General features: G+C 38.6%; 1 protein-coding gene across 1 annotated transcript in view; it reads left to right on the top strand.

The window, feature by feature from the left end:
* LOC117664611 (corticotropin-releasing hormone receptor 1) overlaps positions 1 to 25198 on the top strand; it is a 91843-nt gene that overhangs the window by 47670 nt on the left and 18975 nt on the right. Inside the window, exons 3-6 of the mRNA XM_034415711.2 lie at positions 12965 to 13084; positions 21321 to 21406; positions 24213 to 24319; positions 24458 to 24578. Of these exons, the coding sequence (XP_034271602.1) occupies positions 12965 to 13084; positions 21321 to 21406; positions 24213 to 24319; positions 24458 to 24578 (434 nt within the window). The remainder of the gene's footprint in view (positions 1 to 12964; positions 13085 to 21320; positions 21407 to 24212; positions 24320 to 24457; positions 24579 to 25198) is intronic.

Here is a 25198-nt window from a genome sequence, read left to right as displayed (position 1 = left end):
GCAAGTAAAAATGTATTTGCTCTTCTCCGTCCAAAGGCAACATAAGATAGATTTGCATCATTACTAAGAATAATGAAGATTTTTGCCCTCTAGGGAAAATATAAAAACATTTTTTAAATGATGACATCCTAAGAAATTACATTAAAATATTTAGAAATATTCTAATAGGAAGAGAGAACTGTTTTTATGAGGCTACAAATCCTTTGCTTTCTTATATATCTTACTATTCACTGTGGATTAAAGTGATATATGGTCAGAACCACCAATTAACAATTCTATCTTGTTCGAGAAAGAAACTGTTCTAACTATGGCAAAGTATCGATTGAAATCCATGTTATAATCACAAGCCCTTCTACTTATTGAAACTAGCGAAGTCTCTGGTTGAACCTACAAGAGTTTGGTATTAAGTAATTTCCCCAGCCTGATAATTAGAATGCTGGGAGCTGCTGTAGTTCCAACACATTAGGAGAGTGAAAGTTTGAAATATGAAAGTTTGGCTTCCTAGGTTCCTTCCACACATTGTAAGAGCCATGCAATGTTTGCACCGTAATGGTAGCAAGCACTCAATCAATGGAAGATAACTTTAAGGTGGATGGACTCAGTTACAGTGGCAATGAATCAGTGGTGGTTCCAACCGGTGTTACTACTGGTTTTCTTAGTGCACGCTCTTTGCGTGTGATCGCCGCTCCGCGCAAGCGCGTTAGGTTTCTGGCCAGCTGAGGTGCGGCAATCCACTCTGCTACGCCTATCAGCTGGGCTAAAAACGAAGAAATAAAGGTAGGAATAAAGCGGGGGTGGGCAAGAGGGCCCAGCTCCCAGTCACAGAGAACCGGTTCAGTGACGTCACATCGTCACTGCTACCAGCTCGGCAAAACTGGGCCGAACCAGGAGCAACCCACCACTGCAATGAATGCACCATTAAGAAGACCTAAAGAACCAAGTTAGAGAAATATCATCATGGAGAAAGTTATCTATGCAGTTACTGAGAATTGACAGTGATGTGATGGCCCAAATCAGCAACAAAAACCAAACTTACATAGGTAGAGTCTTCTACTGTATTAGAGCAAGGTGATACAATAATATATTTACTATTTATTCATTTAGCATATGGCATATCATACATGGATCAGCAGTATATTATTAACTTTTCACCTAGATTAGTAAAACTCAATAAAATATAAATGTTAAAAAGATCTATGTTGAAATATCAATGTCTAGGCCAGTGATGGCTAACCTTTTGGCCATTGCATGCCAAAAGCGGGGGGAAGCATGGGGGGGTTTGCCCTCGCGTGTGCCCACACCCATAATTCTATGCGCCCCCCGCACATGCGCGCCCAACAACACCCCCCCGCTTTTGGCATGAGATGGAACAGTGAGCCCAGTAGGCCCGTTTTTTGCCCTCCCCAGGCTCCAGAGACTTTCTAGGAGCCTGGGGAGGGCGAAAATGGCCTTCCCAACCCTCCCCGGAGGCCCTCTGGAGGCTGGAAATGGCCCATTTCCCAACTTCCAGTGGGCCCAGAAGGCCTGAAAATCAGCTGGTGGAGTTGAGCTCACGTGCCCACTAATATGGCTCCACGTGCCACCTGTGACACATGTGCCATAGTTCGCCATCACGGGTCTAGGCCATCTAACCACTGAAGCACACATCATTTATATTTTTTTAAAAAATCAGATACTGGATCTATATATGCCCTCAGTTCACAGCTGTTCACAATGTGATGTACAGTTTGATATGGTACCCTGCAGTCACACTGAAGGGAGGATACTATGCTCCATTTATACAGAGAGTCCCAGCAGACATCCTGTGAGCTGCAAATCCAATTCCGGATTGTCCATTGTTGACATGGTAGTTCAAAACATGATACCTTTTTTGTGGGATCGTTTACATGTCTTTCTGTAACTGGGTGTTCAGCGAGTCATTTGGCTTTCCATTGGGAATCAATGTTAAACCTGCTGGGCAGATGTTGTGCAAATGCCGGTGGGGATTTCCTGGATTTGAGTCTTCTAGCTGATGTATAAGGAAGGTCAGCATGCACCAGTAGGAGTAAGTTGTTCATAGTTTTTCTGAATTTTATCAATAGTGCATCTTGCCTATGGAAAGCTGGGGGTGCTATATGGCTCAGAACAGGAAGGCAGCAAGTTGGAGTAGTTTTACTACATCTCATCTATAATCCTCATGGGGGATTATGAGTGGATGTATGTATTATACAGGGGCATAGCATTCTGCTGAGGAAACTCCCCATTTAGTTCCACATAATTTCTGGAGCATGTTGTTCCTAGTATTGATTTTTGCTGCTGTATTCTCTAGGTGTATCGTATAGGAGAGATCCAATATTACTCCAAAGTACTTTGGATGGGATTACAGGGGAGTAACTTGTTTAAGTAGACCTTTGGAGCTCCATATGCTAGTTTATTATTAAAGTAGAACATGTAGTTACCTTTTGCTAGTACTAGGAGTAAGCCTAAATTATGAAAAAAAATTCCCAAGATTTTAAGATCTTTGGGCAGGAGGCTGTCTGCCACTCCATGGGTTTTTCTTGTACTTCTATGGCCAAATCATTAGCGTATCCAAATTTGTATCCCCTTGTTACCTGGCATATCTGATATGTATAAATTGAATAGTTTAGGTGCCGTTACAGAGCCTTGCAGGAAGCTGTTGTTTAATCTTTGTACCTTAATTATGTTGTCCCCCATTAATATCTGAAAGAACCTATAATTCAGCATATTATTAATTAGTTGATAGATATGGCCTATAGGCTAATCAATAAATAAACAATAGTTGATAGAGGTTTTTGCAGGGGATAATATGGCACAGTTTGTAGAGTAGAGTAGAGTTAGACTGGAGCAGAGAGTAGAGCAGAGCAGAGTTAGTGTAGAGTGTAGAATGTAGAGTGTAGACTAGACTAGACATAGAATAGAATAGAATAGAATAGAATAGAATAGAATAGAATAGAATAGAATAGAATAGAATAGAATTTTTTATTGGCTAAGTGTGATTGGACACACAAGGAATTTGTCTCTGGTGCATAAGCTCTCAGTGCATATATAAGCAACAAGTGATAAATCATGAACATGATCAAAAAATACAATCATCATAAATCATATGATACAGCACTCAGTGATATTCATAAAGTACTAAATAAAAGCAATTAACATAAATTATAAGATACAAACAATAAAGTGATAGTCATAAGATGCTAAAGGAATAAGTAATAGGAAAAATGAGAAGGATAATAGTAATATAGTCCTACTACATGATTTGATATCCTAGGGCATAAGACAGTATTGTGAGAACTAGTTGTTTAGCAGAGTGATGGCATGGGGGGAATCATCTTTGTGTCTAATTGTTTTAGTGTGCAATGTCCTATAGTGTCATTTTTATGCCCAGGATGTGAGATGTCTGTAGATATTTTCAGAGATTTAACACCCCATCCTTCCAATCTATGTCATATGTTGCAGTTAGGTCTACAAACATGACCATGGTTTTGAGGTCTTATTGGAATCCTTCTTTTAGGTTTAGCACCTGGTCTACACAGCTCTGGTCTTGTTGGAAGCCAGCTTGTTCCTTGGGCAGATGCTCATCTACTATAGGACCTAACCTGTTTATAATTAACCTTGCTAGAAGTTTGCAGCAGGAGCTCCAAAGGGCAATTGGGCAATAGCTTTCAACTCTGTCTTGTGGTTTTACTAATGTATTAATCTATTAATATTTACTAATGACCATTTATATTTCTCAAAAGGTCCAGACTCTGGGGCTGAGATCTATCCAAGAACAAATCCCACTGAATTCACTAGGATATAACTGCTGTGGAAACACCCATACAATTGAATTCTATGATTTGAGTCAAGCAATGTTATTATGACTATCTAGAAGCAAGCAGAAAACTCTGATTTCAGAAAAAATAGTTTAAAAATATTATTTCTGAAATCAGAAAGAAATATAAATTACATTCCATAAAAACAATAGATCTGAGGCAAAGATAACATTATTATTAGGCAGAATGGACAATTTGAGGTCTGTAATGAAATCAGTTTCTGGAACTGAGGCCTAGCTTGAATAAGTTTCTATAAAATGTTTTATTTCAAAATTGTGTAAATCCATTGAGGAAGAAAAGAATACAATGCATTTAATCATCCCTGTCAGTGCATCCAAGCTAAAAGGGATAAAGAAGATAAGCGTAAGACCATTATAACTGCACCACTGCACCCTGTTAACTTTTTAGTCTGGTTGTTATCAGTGAATCTCCAGGCTGTGCTTTTGTTTACAAAGTCTTTTCCTTGTGTGAGAGAAGATGCACTATTCTTTACTGTGGGGAATTTGTTATTTGTCCCACATAAAGGCAGGATTTCTCTACTAAAGGTTCTTTGGGTTGAGCTCAACCATGGACAATTTTGGAGTGGGGGTGGGGATCCTGTCCATGCAGTTTTCTCAGATGGATGGGATAGCCACTGCCAACTTCTGGGATTTCTTTCAACTTCTCAGTCTGGATTACACCCTGGGATTTTGCAGCAGTCTTCCATTCAACACTAACTTGATCCAAACCTACCTATCTTTTTTAAAGACCAGTCATCATTGTCTCGATGCTGCCATCTACCCAGCTGTTTCTGGTAAAAGACAGAACCAAATCCTACCTGCCCTTTGCCATACCTAGAATTAAGAATCAGGTTTCCCAAGAGGACCTCTGAGGCCTCTGCCCAATAAATATATGATGAAATACTTGCTTCCTTTTTAGCAGGGCCTCAACTTGGCTTGTCACATTTATTTTCTGCCTTCAAGGATTTTATTCCTTTGTTTTTGCAGCTTCTATGTGCCCTTGAGTGCCAGCCAGGATGGATGGTTGTGCTATTTCTGTTATTTATTTTTTCCCAAACTTGTAGCACCACTGGCTTCTTGGGTTTCTCATCGATTATATCTTAAAGTCTGTTTCAATGATGTGCTGTTTGACAGCTATTTGATACATACTGGCTGAGATAACTATGGCAAAACAGCAAGAGGAAAACGGGGAAAGACAGACCAGCCAAAGCATAATCAAGCTCTATGTCACCTTTCTGAATATATGTGTAGAGCACAACTAACTACTCATGAAAAATGTAACTGACAAGTTTATGGTTCAGTATGTCATAGAAACATGGCCAGAAAAGGCATGATGATAAGGCACTGAGTAATCAATCATTTGTTAAAGTTGATTATGCAATCAAAAACAGCTGTTCAGGATAACTGCTTTCCTCTACCTAGTGATCTCTTTGGTGTTGAATGCAGTAACATTTAAAGAATTCATTTTAACTTCATTGTTCCTCAGCTTCCATTAAGCTGACTTTTGGGGCTCTGTATTTTCGCTCACAGACAGCCTTGGGATTTCAAAGTCAGACTACTATTGTACACTGGGCTTATTGGATGATGGATGCTGTGTGGAGAAAAAGAAAATACATCTTTGGAAAGCTCTGAGTGGACATCCCTGTCAAAATAATATTTGATTCTGTGTGGAGAAAGCAAGTTGATAACAGAGCGAGTTGGGAAATAAAAACATATCTCAGCTAGAGCTACTGTTTTTTTGTAATATATTGAAAATTCTCTAGCAATTTTCATTCAGATTCTTTCTTAGCTTTTATTAGCAACATTCATTTGTGTCAAGTAAATTCTTAAAATTACAAAGCAAAATATTTTCCAAGCACGATTTATAGTGCCATTGTAGGCAGTGTAGCCAAATAGTGAACTATCTGGACACAGCCACAATCATCTAAGTATAAATATAAGAGTCTTCCATTAAACTCTTGAAAGTTTTTTACACATATAAAATATAAAATAACATAAAATCGATAAACAAAAATAAGAATGCCTGCTACGGATATAATGAAAAACAAATTTGTATTTGTTTCACTCATAAATTCACTCCCTATTTATTTTTTTACATTAATCCATGTTTTTTTAAACAGAATGCCTTTGAAACATACATCTAAATACTATTTAGAGTAATCGTTTTAAAGGTATTTTATCTCAAAATAATCCATTTCTGAATATGATTTAATGCAGCTCTTGGCCCACAAAATGCATACTAAAAAAAAAACAAACCACCATATCAGACATTGAAATTCCAGTTAGTACATTATTCTATTGTTATTGAATTGGGTGAGGCTATATTGGAATTCCCAAAGATTATATAATTCTTTAAACAACATTATTATGTAGATTAGGAATTCTAATTCTCCAGATTGGGGCATGCTGATTATTGAGAATGTGGCCTTTTTCTATGGATAATAGTTTTATGATATTAGAAAAAGGAGTTATTAACCTAGTCCTCAGTGCTGCTCATCCACCCATAACACCAATACAAGTAAGGAAGGTACTCTAGTTCAGGGGTCACCAACCTTTTGGACCTAGGGACCACTAAATTCATAATTTTAAATCCCGCGGACCACTAATATGATCTCCCTAATGACCGGCTGGTGGGTGTGGCTAGGTAGTTTTGTGACTCCTGGGCGTGGCCAACTCGATGTTACTCGTGTCAAGGGGTGCCTCGCTGGCCTCTACTTGCCCCTCCCCTTCCAGCCACTCCTTGACTGCCCACCCAGATCCTTAGGGTCCCAACAGGAAGCAGTTGTTGGAGCTAAGCAACCACCACAAGAAAGAGTTGGCAAAACAGCTGGCTCACTTCAAATTGGATCTGACCAAGAAGGAGGCTCAGCAGAAGCATCTCACTGAGGACTATGAGCAGAGGGAAGACCCACGGGAGTGCAAGGCCAGGTACCAGTGCCTGGAGGTTCAGCGGGCTGAGATGGTCAACCAGTTCCAGGCCATGATGCACTCCCACTGGAATGAGGCTCTCCAGTTCTTTGCCACCAGCTGCACTTCCCTCAGCCTTCGTCCAAAGCCCCGTCTTAGGGTCTGAAGCAGACCCTAAAATGGAATTTCTGCCTCCCTCTGACCCACACAAAAAGACCCCAAGGGTCTTTTGCTCTCTGCAGCAACACAAACATTCATTCCATGTATCTGGCCCAGGGGCTGTAGTTTGAGCACCCCTGATTTAGTGCAATATAAAAAATGCAAATAATTTTTCTGCGGACCACCAAAATTTTCTCACGGACCACCAGTGGTCCACAGACCACCAGTTAATGACCACTGCTCTAGTTTGTTGATTTTAATGCCACATAAAATCCTGCTGGTCCCTTAGTCCCTTGGCATCTACTATTCTATTTCATTTGGGGTAGTTATAGTAATACTTTGGCCCGCTTCCCTTCAATATAAGTGGGAACCTGCAGTGTATTGGGAATTGCACTGAAATGGAATAATTCTCACCTGTTACCTCAATATTCTTGTCAAAAGAATGAGAATAAATTAATAAAGAGTGAATGCATGCATTTGGGAAGTAAAGAATGAAAGGAGGAAAGAGGGAAGATATTTTATTTGCTTTATTTAGATATACTTTTTAAATGAGTATGGATTTATTTCATGCAAAACAAGGAGGGAGGTCCTCCAGTCTTCTGCACTGTCAGTTGTTGATCAATTGTAGTTGATTTAGTGGCTAATTACCTACTAAAGGAAGTCTTTTAATCTATCTATCTCCAGACACCAGAAATGCATAGTGATCATATCACAAGGACATTCTGGTAAATTAGATGGGGGAGAGGGGTCAGGGGTGGGTTCTAAATATTTTTACTACCGGTTCTGTGGGCGTGGCTTATTTTGTGGGCATGGCTTGGTGGTGAAGTAATGTGACTGGGTGGGTGTGGCCAACTTTTTTTTTTTTTACTTTTAAAAGCGTTTTTTCTACAACCTTAAGAGGTTGCAGAAAAAAATGCTTTTAGAAGCCTCTGATGATCAGGCAACTCAGCTGGGATCACTCTTCAGCTGAAGGGGTTGCAGAAAAAAATGCTTTTAAAAGCCTCTGCCAATCAGGCAACTCAGCTGGGATCACCAGAGGCTTTTAAAGGCATTTTTTCCCTACAACCTCTTCAGCCGAACAGGTTGTAGAAAAAAATGCTTTTAAAAGCCTCTGCCAATCAGGCAACTCAGCTGGGATCACCAGAGGCTTTTAAAGGCATTTTTTCCCTACAACCTCTTCAGCCGAACAGGTTGTAGAAAAAAATGCTTTTAAAAGCCTCTAACAATCCCAGCTGAGCCGTGCGATCCTCAGAGGCTTTTTTTTTTACTTTTAAAAGCATTTTTTCAGCCGAAGAAATGGTAGAAAAAATGCTTTTAAAAGTAAAAAAAAAAAAAGCCTCTGATCAGATGAGCGGGGTAAGCGAGCGGCGACCGGGCCGGGGATCAGTTTGAGGGCATGGCCAGCCAATGATATTACCGGTTCTCCGAACTACTACAAATTTTTACTACCATTTCTTGTGAACCGTGCGAACCGGGAGCAACTCACCACTGAGGGGGGTGGATAGAAAGAACGGATTTTATCCATTCTGAGCCTGCAAATTGCTCTTTTTGCATTCTTAAATCAACAGAGAAGCATAGAACTAGGAGATTCTAGGAGAAAGGGGTTTTTTTCCTCTTATGAAATCAGCAAACTTTGTATAGAACAGAAGCATTATTCAAAAGTCGTGCATATATATATTGATATGCAATTTCACTTTTAAAAAAATATGACAAGCCAGCCACATAGATGTCACAACCTGCACTCTGTCTCTGTCATTTATCCACAGGATGAGACAATCTGAGCTATTTTTCTGTCATCCATATGAGCCTTGTATGATTTATGTGAGCTGATAGGACACATTACAATTTAAACCACAACTGCACATGTAGTGTTTGCAGATTATGCCTAATATATAATGATGCTTCTTCATTCAGAAAATTTTATCAGATAATAATATTATCTTTTAATTGTCCATTGTTTTTTGCTGCCCTTTACTCCCTGCCATCTTTCCTTTCTTTCCATTTAACATTTTAGTTTTATTGTAAATAAATAAAATAAAGGGACTGCAAAATTGGCAGGCTGGTGTTCATAAAGGGGCTGCTTTATTTATAATCAGGCACTTTGTCCACTTATTCTACCATAACCTTTGAAGGTTTTTCAATTATTAGCAGCTTCTTTTAACTGGAAATGCAAAGAACTGAACCTGGGATTATCTCTAAGCAAATCAGGGACAGCAGAAACAGGAATTTCCATCTCTCTGAAAAGGAAGAAAATACAGTAGAATGATAATGAAAAGGAAATATGTTATCACATAATAATTGTATTCTTTTCCCCCTTATAAATAATGTATCTCAAAAATAATTTATTTCTCAAAATCAAGGAGCATCCCAACTGAATTAGTTAAATATGCATAGAATCAGAAATAGAAATAGGTATAAAAATATGGATTGAATTTTGAATTTGTGTATCTCTCTGTATGTACATATTTGGCCATGCACTATTGCATTATGCAAAAAATAGATTTATTTGTTCATTTAATGTGTAGAGTGATGGCTTTATGAGGGATTATGGGCAATAAGCTATTTCAAATAAATCAAATATGCTTCTCATCTACCTTCCATGGAGAGAGTCAAAGGTAATTTTTCATTTAGAAGCTGAGCATCAAGATCTGAATAGTAATAATTTGGCTAATGGACAATGTTTTGGGATGAGGGAATGAGGGCCATGATTACTTTTGCCTGTAAGGATGAGGATGTGACTCTCCACTGAAGTACACTTAGTCTCTAGCTAGCATCTTTGATTTAAAAAATTAATCTAAAGTAGGAGAACTGGGAGAGATCTCACATAAACTAAATAATTACTCAGATTTATAATCTCAATATGAGGCAGCTTTAAATATTTACCAGATGTGTGCATTTGTAAAATATAACTATACAAATACAAATTAGAGCTTGTTAGGTCAAGTTGTTAAGACAGTTGTGAATGCTAGTCCCATTTTAAGCATGAAAGCTGGATGGGTGATTTTGGGCCAGTCACTTTCTCAACTCACTCAGCCCAACTCACATCACAGAGTTATGGGGAAAATAGGAGGAAAGAGTATTAGATATATTCACTGCCTTGAGTTATTTGTTAAAAAATAATAAAGGCACAATTTAAACAATGTAAAAAATCCCCTCTTTTTATATATATGCTCCACCTGCATATTATTTTCATTTGGTATTCCTTCTGAGAAACTTGTACATCATCATGCCAGTTGACTCTAAATGCATGGTCTACATGGTAGGTCTCAAAAGATACTGATCCATGACTTTTTCAGAGACAAGTAGTATCTGAATATCAAGGATTGAGCCAAAAGAATCTTTGAGTATTTGGAATACAGCACATACCAATACACTCTTTAATCAATTCAGCTGATAGGGATTTTGCAGTAATGAAATAACTTGCTTCATCAGAATTTCTTCTTTTCGGGATCGGTGCCCTCTACTACCAAATATTGAAAGATAAACATGCACAGGAAAGGATGGAATGAAACATCTATCTAGTCAGCCTGCACTCTCAACATTGGCTGTCAAGAGTTTGACAGATATCACAACCAAATGGTTCTTAAGATCCACAAAATGACTTGGATTGACCTTGGTTTAATATGCTTGATATGCATTGCAGAGGATTTTAGTTCAGGCTTTCCTGAAATAGATGTGTCTTAGTCCAATTTAGAGCTCAGGTAAATTTAAATAGAATCTATGTCTACTGAATTCATGACAATTTCTGTTTACTGTAGCGTTTTCGTGCTCTCTGACCCAGGTTATGTGTTTCTAGACAATTCATTAGATAACATCATTATTGCTAATGATTAGGAGGTTTGCTCCCTGTTTATATACAGTAGCTTCCTCTGTCAGGGAGGGAGCAAACCACACATTCACTGGGGAATAAGCCCATATTCACTAGGACCAGGGGTGAAATGCTCCTGGTTCGGACCGGATCACCCGATCCGGTAGTGATGGTGGCGGGTGGTTCGGAGAAGCGGTAGCAAAAATCCTTGCCAACCCCACCCCCCCATGCCCAGCTGAGCTGTACAATCATCAGAGGCTTTTTTTATTTTATTTTTAAACGTATTTTTTCTACAACCTCTTCGGCCAAAAAAATGCTTTTAAAAGTTTTTTAAAAAGCCTCTGATGATCGCGCAGCTCAGCTGGGATTATCGATTTGGTCGAAGAGGTTGTAGAAAAAATGCCTTTAAAAGCCTCTGATGATCCCAGCTGAGTGGCCTTCGACCGAAGAGGTTGCAGAAAAAATGGTTTTACATGTAAAAAAAAAAAAAAAAGTTGGCCATGCCCACCTAGTCATATTATCCCCCCACCAAGCCATGCCCACAGAACCGGTAGTAACAAATTTTACATTTCACCACTGACTAGGACTAATCAGGTAATGAATATCTGCAATCATACAGCCAAACTCAGAGAGCATCAAGAACTTCATAGTTGAACTCAGTGCTACATATTTTCTCTTCTATTGGAATTTGTGTTTAATATACAAATAATTCTCAATTTACAACTAGTCACTTAAAAACTGGTTCTTACTTGAAGGTAGCATTTCTTGCACAACTTCAAATGCACCATTGTTGCTACTTTGTCATGCTATTGTTTGTAGTCAGTCTGTGCATTTTTTAAAAAAATTTTTTGATTTATATGCCGCCCTTCTCCGGAGACTCAGGGCAGCTTACAATGCGTTAAGCAATAGCCCTCATACTTTTGTATATTTTATACAAAGTCAGCTTATTGCCCCCACAATCTGGGTCCTCATTTTACCTATCTTAGAAAGGATGGAAGGCTGAGTCAACCTTGAGCCTGGTGAGATTTGAACTTGCAGTAATTGCAGGCAGCTTGATGTTAATAACAGCTAATAACAGTGCTTTAGTCTGCTGCGCCACCAGAGCTCCATTCTTCTTGCAGCTACTGTTTCTTTAGTTTCTTTGCAGAGGTGGCATGATAGTAGTAGTAGTAGTAATAGTAGTAGTAGGTAGTAGTAGTAGAAGTAGAAGTAGTAGTAGTAGTAATATTCTGCTTTCCATTATGGATGAATGAATGGTTCTATGAGTGGTAAAGTTAAAAGATACATTTTTTTCTGATTATGCATATTTATGTGCATGTGCATGCAAGTGTGTATATGTTCATTACAATTCTAGGCCATGCTGGAGAAAAATTCTGTTGATTTCATCCTGGTTTCAAATCTTTTGCAGGAGCTAATTCCAAAAATCTTCTGAAATGACTCATTTAATATCAGAGCCCATAAGTTAATTAACGTTCTTTCTTTCTTAGCCTTTTGGGCCTGGCAAAATACATGGCTTCTGATATTAAATTAAATTAGGACGAAATGTGTGAGGTGCAGAAATTATATAGAAAAACCATGAAAATAAACCAAAAGCTGCAACTGAACAAAAATGATCTAGATCGGTGTTTCTCAATCTTGGTCATTTTAAGAGGTGTGGGCATTTTTGGGAGTGAACATACCTCTTAAAATAGTCAAGGCTGATAAACATTGGCATAGATTTTAGCTAACATTCTTCTTTTCTGTTTGCAGCAATCAGTCAGAATATTTTGTGAATGCTCTATAGAACAGATGCCTTCCAGGCAAATAACTTCCAATGTCTCTAGCAGGAGAACCAGATCACATATATTGAGAAAAACAACAGTGATACTGCCAGTCAATTTAACCAGGAGCTTATTCTAAAAGACCTTTTCCTCCAAGTATGGCAGTCAATCTTATATCAAGAAGGAAACTCAATAAACCAGAAATATTTGTCCACAGGAAGCATTTTGGTGTACAAAGGAACATAAATCATACGATAATCTCATTTGGTTTCAACCAGAGTCTTGTTGAACTTGTCTTTATATACATGCTTCTGAAAAACAAATGGAATATGGTTTTCTGAAACCAACAGCATCTGCTTTTGATCATGTATGCCAAGCAATTTGTATCATGCCTCCCTTGCTCTATTTCTGCAGGATTATACTAAATTGTCCCAAACTTCTAAACAAGTATATAATATGTGATGTCAATATTTTTCTTTCTTTTTTTTAAATTATCCTCTTCTTCCTTCCCTGCAGGTCCTCAGTGCAATGCCTTAGTGGATCTAATTGGGACATGTTGGCCACGCAGCCCTGTGGGACAACTGATAGCGCGTCCCTGCCCTGAGTATTTCTCTGGAGTGCGATATAATACCTCAAGTAAGCCAGCAGATGGGTTGAGTAGAAGCATACGGCAGGATGAGAGGTTCTTCCCTTGGACACACTGAAGCAAAGACTGAAGCAAATGTTAATGAAAGATGGAACCAGAATATCAGGAAGCATAGAAATGTCAATGTGTGTACAGTACTTGCATTAAGAAATGAAATCAGCAGTTTGCATAATCTAGGGATGCTTATGACATGCCTTGACAACAGACCCTGTGATTGGCAGGTAGCATGAAGCTTCTAGATTAAACACACTTGATAAATAGCTAGATATTTAGGAATTTTTCCCTTCTGTTCACTGTACTTGGAACTGCAAGTAAAGCTTTGAATCTATTTTCAGCTCCACCAACTGTTCCAAGAGATTCTGAGTTGAATAACCATAGTGCAGTTTGAATTTGGGCATACGTTTAACTGATTCTGTATAAACCAGAATATGTACATGTTGGAAAATATTTATTTCTGAAATTCAGGATACGTTAGAAATTATGCAGAGCATACCAAATCTGGGATGGGAGAGGGAGTCAGAAAATTTGTTCTCATGAAAGGACAATAGTTTGAACACTAGTGAAAAAGAATGGGATTCTATCACTCTTTAAACAGTATTGATTCCCCAAGGATTCAGCTTTTGTGAATTGTATCACTTATAACATTGCTAATTTTTTAGCTAAAAATCCTTTTTTATGAACTAGATTTAAATTTAGATTTAAAAAACTAGTGCTTATAAAAATCCAGTGCTTTCCAAAGTAAGAATTCAACAACTTTAAACTGTATTAAGTATCTGTTGTTATAACAAGGTTGTGAGGTTATTTGTTGTGGCATAAACTTTCATGGTTTTGAAACCCATGCCATCTTCTATTTCCTGAAGTATTTTTTATGTCACTAATAATGAACAGGAAAAATGTCACTAACAACGAACAGATAAAAAAAGATGCCAGACTTCTGGTCCTTTGCTCAATGCTGAACAGATAAATGGTAAAGAAGACCTCAATTTTATACCTGAATCTTTTGTTGTCACTTATAAAGACCCCAAATATGTCCAAATAATGAATTACTCCCCCCAAAGAACAATTCAGCCAGAGAACAAAGTTTTGAAACTTTGTAATGTTCTTCCTGAATTCTCTGATATAAGATTTTATCTAATGACATCAAATTAGCTATAACTTTGATACACTATTTCTTAAGAGGATTGCTAGTAAAGGATTCATTTAATGACAAAGAAGGTTATTTGCCCTGTGTCATTTTACTGGCACAAAAGACCATCCTTTCCATGTTTATTTGTTTCTCAAATTAAATTACATGCTATGGGAGAATACTTGTAATTTTAGCCTGAATGACCTCTTTAAAAATTCATTCTGGAGAAGTGGTGAAGGAAGAGGGCTTAATCCTTCTTCTCCCATTACTTTTCCACTTTAGATTGTTCTCCACAATGCTCCTCCATTTTACAGCAAAATTCAGAGCATTTGCTTGCATGGAGAAGGGGAGAGGGGAACAAACTAAAATACAATAACTCAGAAAAAGATAATAACCTCCACCTCCTCCTCCTTTTCTGTGTTAAAAGCCTTCTTCTGAGGTGGAATTAGGTTTGGTTGTATTTTTATGAAGCAATTATTATCATATAAGCATTAGCATGGTATAGGACCTTCTGTTTGAGCAGGGGATTGGACTAGAAGACCTCCAAGATCCCTTCCAGCTCTGTTCTGATTCTGCTTCAGCATGTACCCCAGAATTTCCAGAGTGGGTTTAGCTACCCTTCTGCCCTATTAAATACCCAAACAATCCCAGTGTCTCTGTAAAAAGCTAAATCTGCAAAAAATGAAGATTATAATCCAACATACCTGCAGGTCAACCAGTTCAAAAAGGCTTATATAGCATAGATTGAACATAGTGATTCTGCTATCAGTACCTTTCCTGCATGTGGACTATATTGGCTTTCCGGTTGATTGATTCTCAGCTTGTCAATAAGAACTGCAACCTTGCCAGAGCAATGAATTCTCAGTAGTGAAGAGCAAAGCTACTCTTATAATGGGACATACTTTTTTCAGTAGTTTCTTGCATATGACTGTGCTACATGGTACTAAGAAAATCCTGAATCTTTGGACTGTCCAAGAAAAGGCACTCATTCCAAAAATTTCTAGCTCAGGTTATTGGTTCAAAGCAAGGCAGAGAACTGGCAGGTGTCCATTGGCTTGGAAGTATCTTACATTTCCATCTCTGGGTGCCTGAATTCTGAAAAAAAGAAAGGAATGCCATGCATTTTCTTTATTTTATTATTCACCCTACTCAAAAGACTATAGATCAGTAATGGCTAATCTTTTCCAGACAGAGTGCCCAAAGTGTGTGTGCATGAGAGCGCAAATGTGTGTGCGTGCCCCCAATCCCCAAAATGCAATGCACATGCGGCCCTACCGCATGCGCCCCCATGCATGCACATGCAGCCCCCTGAACGCCCCTGCTCCCTGCGGATGCACGGTAGACCCAATGACTTGGCTGGCGGGAGGCGCGTGCATGAGTGTATTGTGAGCCGCCCTGGGTCTTTGGAGAGGGGCGGCATATAAATTGAATAAAATAAAAAAATAAAAAAATGTGCGGTTGAGCTGAACTGGGGCGACGGTTCGTGTGCCCACAGAGAGGGCGCTGCGTGCCACCTGTAGCACGTGTGCCATAGGTTCGCCAATGCGGCTATAGATGGATTAGACTTGGTCATTTAAAATTTAAAGTCACTGAATGAAGCACAGTAATCTAAAAACGTGGTTTTTGTGAGTTGGGCAGTGGTAGAGTAGAAGTGGGTAGGGATGAATTAGAAGATGCATGTGTAACATGTTTTTGGTTTAACATAAAGTTATGAAGATTCCTGGCTCTTTATTATGTGATCATGTTACTTACAGAGAGTGTTTCCTGGAACTGCTGCGAGCCAAGATAAATTTTGGCTCGCAACATAAAACATAAATAAATGTTTTCAATTTTTGCTCCCGCATTATCCCCAACAGGAATATTGTACTGAAATCCAAATATCTTAAAAACAATCATTAAAGGAAATCCTTGCAGACAGATCTATTCACAGGACACTTCTGCAATCATTGTTTTGGATCTGAGGAGAAGTCACATTTGTTACAGTCATTGTTTTGGTGATGACTCCCCACTGTAATAAAATTGAAACAGGGTCAATGAGAAACAAGAAGTTCAGATATATATGAAGGATTCTAGTATTTTAAGGGGAAAACACACATATACAAAGAAGATTCTCCCTTTAAAATGAAACTAAACAAAACTGTCCACTAAAAAACAAATACCTTTAGCAATGCTGACATCAGTTGGAAAAGAAGGGATAATGATAGTGGAATACCCTCCCTTAGACTGAAAATACTAAAGGCAAACCTAGCTTGAATCAAGCATCAATCCCTGCAAACTGAAGCACGGAGTGCTTCTCATTTTGAAGATTAATATGTTCTGATATTTACCTAAAACAAAATATTTAAATGTACATTTTTTTTAAAAAAAAAAACTATATTATGTACTCTGGATAGATCTCCAGGGCCCCCACTTACTTTGAGGGTCTGTTTAAAGTACAGCATAGCATTCTACATAAATGTAAACAAACACAATAGAAATCCAATCAGACTTTGCTGCTCAGTTTAGGAAGATTAGGAGGATTTTGCTTACGTTCCCTATTTAGGCAGAAGCTTGAAAGTAGAGAGTGGTTAAGGCAGAAACTATCCCATGCCTTTTGCTGGAGGAGAGGAATCACTACAAGGTGCACATGTCCTCTTGTTGACACTAAAAAACAGCCTTTAGACTCATGTTCTGCTTTTGCACTGGGGAGTTATGGATTTCCAGCAAATAATATGCTCTCCTTCTTTCCAGAGGATGTTTGGCCAGAATTTAGCTAGGAACACTGGCGCACTTTCCATGTGATCATTGGGAGCTCAATTTGATGAGGTTGAAGGGAAGTATATTGAGTATTGTGCTTTGTCTTTGAGCCCTAGCTGTGTTTACTGTATATTGGTGGCATTCTGTCAGTCTATAAAGTAGACCAGATTAAGAAATCAATTCCATCTGGGTCAGGACTACTTTTATTGTAATAATTATAGTAGGAGTTTAGTAATCTTGCCAATCTTGAGCGTTTTCCTCTCCCTTTATCTCTGTGTGAATGAGGGAGAGGCCAATATGAGATGTATTCTCATGTTACTTTCTTGAGTCAGCTCAGGCTCCTCTTATTTGACCGCTGCCTTGGTATTCTTTGTATTCTTCCCATCCTTCAAGGCCATTCCTAATGCCCTCTACCCACAGCTCTCCAGACACATGTTCTTCTTTTCACTCCATATCCACGTATATATTTCAGCCCTCCCTGCCCAACACTTCCTCCCTCCCTCTCTCCCTTATACATTTGACTTCCACATCCCCTCTTGCATAACATGCCTTACTGTATTTTTGCCACTTTTCAACAGTCTTTTCTGGAATGATTGTAGCTTATACCCACTTAGCTTTCTGACTGACAGCTTTGGATTGAAATGTGGGGGAGTAGAATCTATTCTTATTATGAAGCTATATTGTGGGTATCCTGTCCCACTCCCCCCCCCCCACACACACAAAGCAGCTTTAGGCTTCAGCATTTCAGGTCACTCCCATCTCTGCCATTATTGTTTTTGGAGTGCTTGAGAAAGTTCAGTAAACCAAGAATTTATTCTGCAGAAGAGATTTCTAATGCTAAAAGAAAAATGCTGAAGGGTGAAAAAGCAACTTATTATAACATGGAAGTGGTTGGATATTTCTTTCTTCTGGGATAGGCTTCTGATTTTCAAACAAGGTGACTGCCCTGGCTTGTTTCTTGTGGTCTCCCTTTGATGTATTAATTAGTCTGACCCTGCTGAGGAGTTTTCAAGATCAATCAAGGTCAGGTAGGTGCTACCGTCTAAAAAGAAGACACTATATTATTTCCCCACCCTTTCATCTTAATCTATGAGGGGTCCTTGGTCTTGCTTGTTTTCTTGCAGATGTTTCATTACTGAAAATAAATAACATCATCACTGCTTGTCAGAAGTGCTGTTTGCTCTCAGTTTATACTCTAGTGCAGGGGTGTAAAACTCAATTTCATTGAGGGTCACATCAAGGTTGTGTTTGACCTTGGGTGTGGCCAGCTGGGCGTGGCCAGATCAATGTCACTCGTGTCTGGGGTGCCTGTGGAGGCCTGAAGCCTCTACCAGAGAAAACGGGCTCTCAAACTCAGTTTTCGGCTGCAATTGCCTCCTGCAACCCTCTGCCAGTGAAAACGGAGCTCGGGAGGGCCGCATACAGCCCTCCCGAGCTCCATTTTCACTGGCAGAGGCACCGCAGGCCAGTCCTTCGCTGTTTACAGGTAGCTCCGTGGGCCAGATATAAGCACCCCGTGGGCTGGATCTGGCCCCCGGGCCTTGAGTTTAACACTCTTGCTCCAGGGGTGGGTTTCAAAACCTTTCACTACCGGTTTGTTCATGGGCGCTCACTTGCCCGCCGCACGCAATGCTTCTGCGCATGCACAGAAGCATCCGGGTAGATGGGCGGAGCCTCCTGCTGCTGCCACTGCCCTGCCCTAGAGGTTTATCCTGCCAGAGTTAGTGTAGGTGGTCTTAGACATTCTTTGGTTGGGCGGTTTGCTGTTGACTTCATTAGCAGTTTCTTGATTGGGGTATTATTTACTTGATTGTTGGTCTGACGTTAGCCTTGGAGTTAATCTGTGCTGATCTGGGTGGTGATTGCTGGTGGAGAGGGGCTTGGGTCTTTTTGTTCCTTTTGGGGCTGGGTCATCATCTATAGATGTTGTTAATGTCTATGTGTCTATTGATGGCTGATTTGTCAGAGTGGCAGGCTTCTAGAAATTCCCTGGCATTTTGGGACTTAGTTTGGTCTAGGATGGTCACATTTTCCAAATTGAAACTATGGTGAAATCTGTCTATATATTGTGAAATTAAAGAATTTTCATCATGTCTTCTGGTTGTTAGTTGGTGTTCATGGATGCTTACTACCAGTCTTCTGCCTGTTTATCCTACATAGTGATTGTTGCAATCCTTACATTGTATGTTGTAGATGACTCCTGTTTTTTCTTCTGTGGTTGTTGGGTCTTTTGGTCTGGTCAGGATGTTTGAAAAGGCTTTATTGATTTGTGTGTTGTGCTGATTCCATTTGGTTCTAGTAGTCTGTTGGTGGTTTCTGAGATAGTCTTGATGTATGGCAGTGTAATTCTTTTTAGGGTTTGTATTGGTTGTGCTGTATTGAGTTGAGTGGTCAGAGACTTTTTGATTGTGAAGTTGTGTGGATATTCATTTTATTTTGTTGGAATACAGTATGTTGTACAGATGCTCTGTTTCCTTTTTCTGCTGTTCCAGGTTGCTGCAGTATGTTTGGGCTTGTCTAAATAAAGTCCTTACGTAGCTTCTCTTGTGGGAGGTTGAGTTTTTGCTTTGGTAGTGGGTTTTTGCTTTGCTTCTGTAGAGTCATGTTTCTACTTTGCCATTGTGATCTCTGCTGATCAGAATGTCCAAGAAGGGAAGTTGTTGTTTTCTTCTTCCTCTGGTAAATGGAATTCCTTTAAAAATGTTATTGATGATTCTGTGGGTATTCTCTTAATTGGTTCTTTTTTATTATAGTGAAGGTGTCATTTACATATCTGATCCAAAGTGCTCTTCTCTGCACTCTTTCTAGAGTCTCAACATCTTTTTTATATCATGACAACCAAAACTGGATGCAATATTCCAAGTGTGGTCTTATCAAAGCATTATAAAGTGATATTATAAAACTTAACATGTCCTTGATTCTAGCCCTCTATTAATGCAGCCTAGGACTGCATTCATGTTTTTGGCAGCTGCAGGACACTGCTGGTTCATATTTAAATAATTGTCCACTAGGACTCCAAACTCCATCTTGTAGTTACTACTATTCAGCCAGATACCACCTACTCTATACTTGTGCACTTGGTTTTTCTTGCCTAAATGTAAAGCCTTACCTTTTTCTACACTGAATTTCATTTTGTTAGATAGGGCCCAACTCTGCCTTCTGGAATATTGGTTCTTCCTGCCAGCTTGGTGTCATCTGCAAATTTGATGAATTCCCCTTCTATCCCCTTGTCTAAATCAATGATAAAGAACTTTGGGTCTAAGATAGAACTTTGGGGTGCCTCACTGCATACTTCCCTCCATGTAGATGCAGTTCCATTAAGGATTACACACTGAGTGTGATTGGTCAGCCAGTTATGAAATCATCTGGTAGTTACGTTGTCTAATCCACATTTTTTTACCTTATCAAGTAGTAGGTTGTGGTCAACTTTATCAAATGCCTTACTGAAGTGCAAGTAAATTATATTTACAGCATTTCACTGGTGCACTGATTTTGTCAAAGAATGCAATAAAATTATGTATCACAGGAATTTCATACTAAATATAGTCTCTACATCCTGAAAAAATCTCTTCATTCGCTTTGTGGCTTCTTTTATGCCACATTTTATTATTGGACTTTCATGCTATGGATGAATTATGGGATTTATAAATCGATGCATTTGCAGTTCATCAAATTCAGAAGATTGGTATACACAAGTACCCCATCTTTTATGAGATCATTCAAAGGTCAGAAGAAAACCTGTGAGTAAGAGTCACGAATGGATCCAATAGTCCTTGCTTGACTCATTCAAATTAATTCATTCTGTTAACGCATTCTGTTAAATCCAGTTTTGTTTGCTTGTGAATTCTTATCACTTTTGAAAAGACCAAATATTGATCTTGAGCCATGTTTTTCTGTGACCAAAGTTTGTCAAGTAACATACCATAACTAATCATATGTCTTAAATGAGGGAAAGCATTCAAGCCTCTGGCAGATATCAAATAAGAATTTGCATCTAAAGTATATGAATAATTTGGCAGTAATCCAAGACCAGACTTTTCCTATAATCTCAATAATTTAAAAAATCTTTTTCTGTTCATGCATAATACTACATGTGTAGTATTAAATAATATGTTATTAAAGCAACAAATGACATGCTCTAGTTCTGCAAACTTATAAGGTCTCCTGTTATTTTTATATAAAGAAACCCATGTATAAACAAAACTTTAAAAAAATTATTTTCTATAGACCAGCTGATTCAGCTAAGAATGCCAGGGATTATTTTGCTTGCCTAGTCAGAATATCTCATTTTATAAGACATTCTTTTCATCATTTGTTTCATGCAGTTTGTACCACTCAATTGCCACTATGTTTTTCTTTTTCAGACAATGTGTACAGAGAATGTTTTGCAAATGGAACCTGGGCAGCCCGTGTGAATTATTCTCAGTGCCAAGAGATTCTCCATGAGGAGGTAAGGACTACTGTATGGTAACCAGATAAAGGTGGTGCTGTAATGTTCTACAGAGTGGTGTATAGATATTCCTTGATTTACGACCACAATTGAGCCCAAAGTTTCTGTTGCTAAGTAAGAGAGTTGTTAAGGGAGTCTTGCCCTTAACCTTTCTTGCCACAGTTGCTAAATGAATCACTGCAGTTATTAATTTAGCAACATAGTTGTTAAGTGAATCTGGCTTCCTCATTGACTTTGCTTGTCAGAAGGTCACAAAGTACCTGGGACACTGTAACCATCATAAAGCATCTGAATTTTGATCACATGGCCATGAAGACGCCACAATGGTCATAAGTGTGAAAAACTTATAAATCACTTTTTTCAGTGCTGTTGTTAACGTCAAATGGTCACTAAAACAAACAGTTGTAAATTGAGGATTATCTGTATAAGTGCTATTGCTCTTGCTGTTATATGTAGCAAATGGGCCAGAGTTATAATATTCTTTTATTAATAAAAATATGGACAGTGGAGTTATGCACATTTCAAAAGTTATTTGGAAAAATTGTTTTACACCTTATGCCAGCACAGCATCTTGCTGTTTATTAAAGCAGCTACATTTGATGAACTTGGGGGGAAAAATGCTGCTTTAATGAATCAGATCATTTACTGAGGTTTTAAAAGCCACTTTTCAAGTAGATGCATTGTTTTTCTATTACATATGGAAGTCTGAAAAAGACAGGCTATGAACAATTGAGATTTCTGGGCTTTTTCAAGATCCAAAGCACTTCATCTCAATCATTTTCAGAATGTACATAGGTCTTAGCAATGAACAGATTGGAGTAATTCATGGTTTCTGTTCATTTAATTAAACAGAAGAGAAAAAAAACTAAAAAAAAGGGGTAAAACAACAAATGTGTATTTGGGTGTGTGCTTGAATACATCTCAAATGTAAATGCAGACATAAAATTTTACACTAAAGGTTCAATCAAGGATGAACTTGTTCTGTTTAATTAAACAAAGAAGGCAGTATTAGATATTGATACAGCTACAAATGGGAGATAGTGCAGTCCAACGGCTACAATGCTAGTCTGGGAGCAGGGAGATATCTTTTCAACTACATCTTTTGGTTCTAAGAATTTGTGTTTTTAAATAAAAATGTAATGGGATTTGCAGAATTCTTTTTACGTGGAATGGAAATAATTTGAGATTTTAAACATTGAGTGTAGAGGTCTGGGATCCCCAATGTATGGGCTTATATGCAATGTTCACAAACATTTCCATCTCAAACTGGGTTAGGGTTATTTTTAAAAAATAATAATTTTAAAGAATAAGCATTCTGTCTCCAATAGTTTCCTTATTTCCAAAAATTCTTTTGAGAACCAAATACTCCATAATGTTTCCTAAAGCATAATAATGGTAGACATTATTGAGTGTATGCCCATTTACTTAATATAAAAATAAAGGTACGGACAGATAGTTGGGACCATCCTGGCAGCAGAATCTTTAGGATATGGCAGGTATCATTTGGGTAACTTAGTACTTTGCAAAAGGTTATAGCCTTATTGGCAACCACCTGAGTAGCTTTTTAAGGAGAGGTTGGGCAGACGTGGGGTTTTTATTTCAGGCCTTTCCTGCACTGAAGTTGGCCTTTGGTGGTTTGTCACTCACTAGAATAAGAGCTAGTGGTGAGTGCAAACATTTCCTGCCTTTTCAGGTTCTGCATGAGGGCAGGAGGTGAAGGAAGTATGCAAGGCCTTTTTGTTGTGTGGCCATTATCTGGAAAATCCCAGAAGGCTGTTAGTTAATTAGAATTTAACCAAGGTTCCTGGAAACATGATATATCCACTGTAGCAATTAAATTTAGCTGTCCTTGGGGGTTTGGATAGAAATCACAGGAGAGGAGGACTAAGTAATTAAATTAGCCAACTGCCCTGTTGTGAGACTGGCATCCACTGTGTGAATTAGCAATTAATGTGGAGAAAAATAGCTGGCCCTTTCAAAAAAGACTTTAGCATTTTAAACAGAAGTCTGCTGCAAGTAATCCTGTCTTCCAGCATTACACACACACACACACACACACACACACACACACCTTCTTTTCCATTTTTGGAGGTCTATTTAGGCCACCTTTTAGAAGGATGGAATATCACCATGCAGCAATCTGCATTTCTAAATGACTGCTGAGCACTTTCTTCTTGTTGTCTGTGGCTCCTCTTCTGTCACTTCCCAATGCATCTTTCAGCAAAACATTGTTTTCTTTCAATGGTATGATTGCACATAGTTAATCCTGAAGCTTCTGCTAATCAATTTCACCAGAAACGATCCAGGAAAAACATCCTTCTTTCCACGATGCATACTTAAGCTATAGAATTAATTGCCATTGAATGAGTTAGCAAGCAGATAATGCTTAGAGGGCAGTTGCTAATGCTGCTCCTGATAAAAGATTGCCTGTAAAATTATTTGTATCATCAGTTGGGTAGCCAAATCATTACACTGCTGATCTCAGCCCTTGGCAAGCAATCAGTGTTGGGGGTCAGAGAAAGCTCAATAAAAATCTGATTCGTTGGCCTTGATTTATCTTTTCTACTCTGTTCCCACTGATGCTAAATTCTTTACTACCAGTAGTTATTCTTAAGGGTTCTAGTTTTAGGTCTGGCTCATTTTTTTGGGATCTGAACCAGGGGCTCAACAATTTTGAAGTAAAGATTGGTGACCATATAGTCATCGCCATATTCTAGAATCACCATATTCTATAATCATATTCTTGTCTTATTTCCTACATATCCTCTTGATCTCATAGACTCCTCTTGTGTCTTTCCTGTTGTAGAAGAGAAGCAAACTGCATTATCACATTGCTGTTGTGATTAATTACCTTGGGCACTGCATTTCTTTGGGGGCATTGCTGGCAGCTTTTGTCCTCTTCATGCGACTTCGGTGAGTATGCACGAAGGTATAGGATCATCAGATGAAAATATTCTCCTTTGAAACTTGACAGTTGGAATGCGTGTATTTTTGGTGTCTTAGCTACGCTGTGCCTACACTACACACTGAGTGGTTTCTTTTCCCCTGCAGGAGTATACGATGCTTACGAAATATTATCCACTGGAACCTGATCACTGCTTTCATCTTGCGGAACGCAACATGGTTTGTGGTACAACTCACCATGAATCCAGAAGTGCATGAAAGCAATGTGGTAGGTTCAAGCAGAGTTTGGCACAAAATTACTTTAAGGTACAATTTGAGAAACTGAACCTTCAGGGTTTTTTTTGAGGTCTTGATTACTTAGACTGTTGTGAAAATCAAACCTTTAAAAGATCATAATACTATACTGGGAAGCACTATGGACTTTAAAGATACTACTGATAGTGAAGCTTCTAATTAGCTTGGTGGCAAAGGACAGATTTCTTATACCAAAACTCTAGTTTGAATCCTTAGGATTAGCTGGGAAAAAACTCTGGAGAGACAGAAACAGTGTAGTATAGCTAGCCCAGCAGTTTACTAATATGGCCTATGCAGTGGTGGGATTCAGCCAGTTTGCATCACTTCGGGAGAACCGGTTGTTAACTTTCTGAGCAGTTTGGCAAACTGGTTACCAGTTATGGTTACTTTCTTTCTGTTTTGCATGTGAGGAGGGTCTTAATCAGGTTAAACTTCTGCCTTAACCTTGCAGGAGTTCAATATAGACATTCTACCCTTTAGGATCCTGATCTCCCACGGAAAATCTGGTTCTGGCTTTGCCTATGTTTTAAAGTCTGGACCATGATATTCTTTAGAAAGCCTGGTAGAGCCCATACACAAATGGCTTAATTCATT

Source organism: Pantherophis guttatus, chromosome 4 (assembly GCF_059756535.1).
Source record: "Pantherophis guttatus breed Tessera chromosome 4, ASM5975653v1, whole genome shotgun sequence".
NCBI lineage: Eukaryota > Metazoa > Chordata > Lepidosauria > Squamata > Colubridae > Pantherophis > Pantherophis guttatus.
Note: the sequence above shows the minus strand (reverse complement) of the source record. Positions and strands in the feature narration are given on the sequence as shown.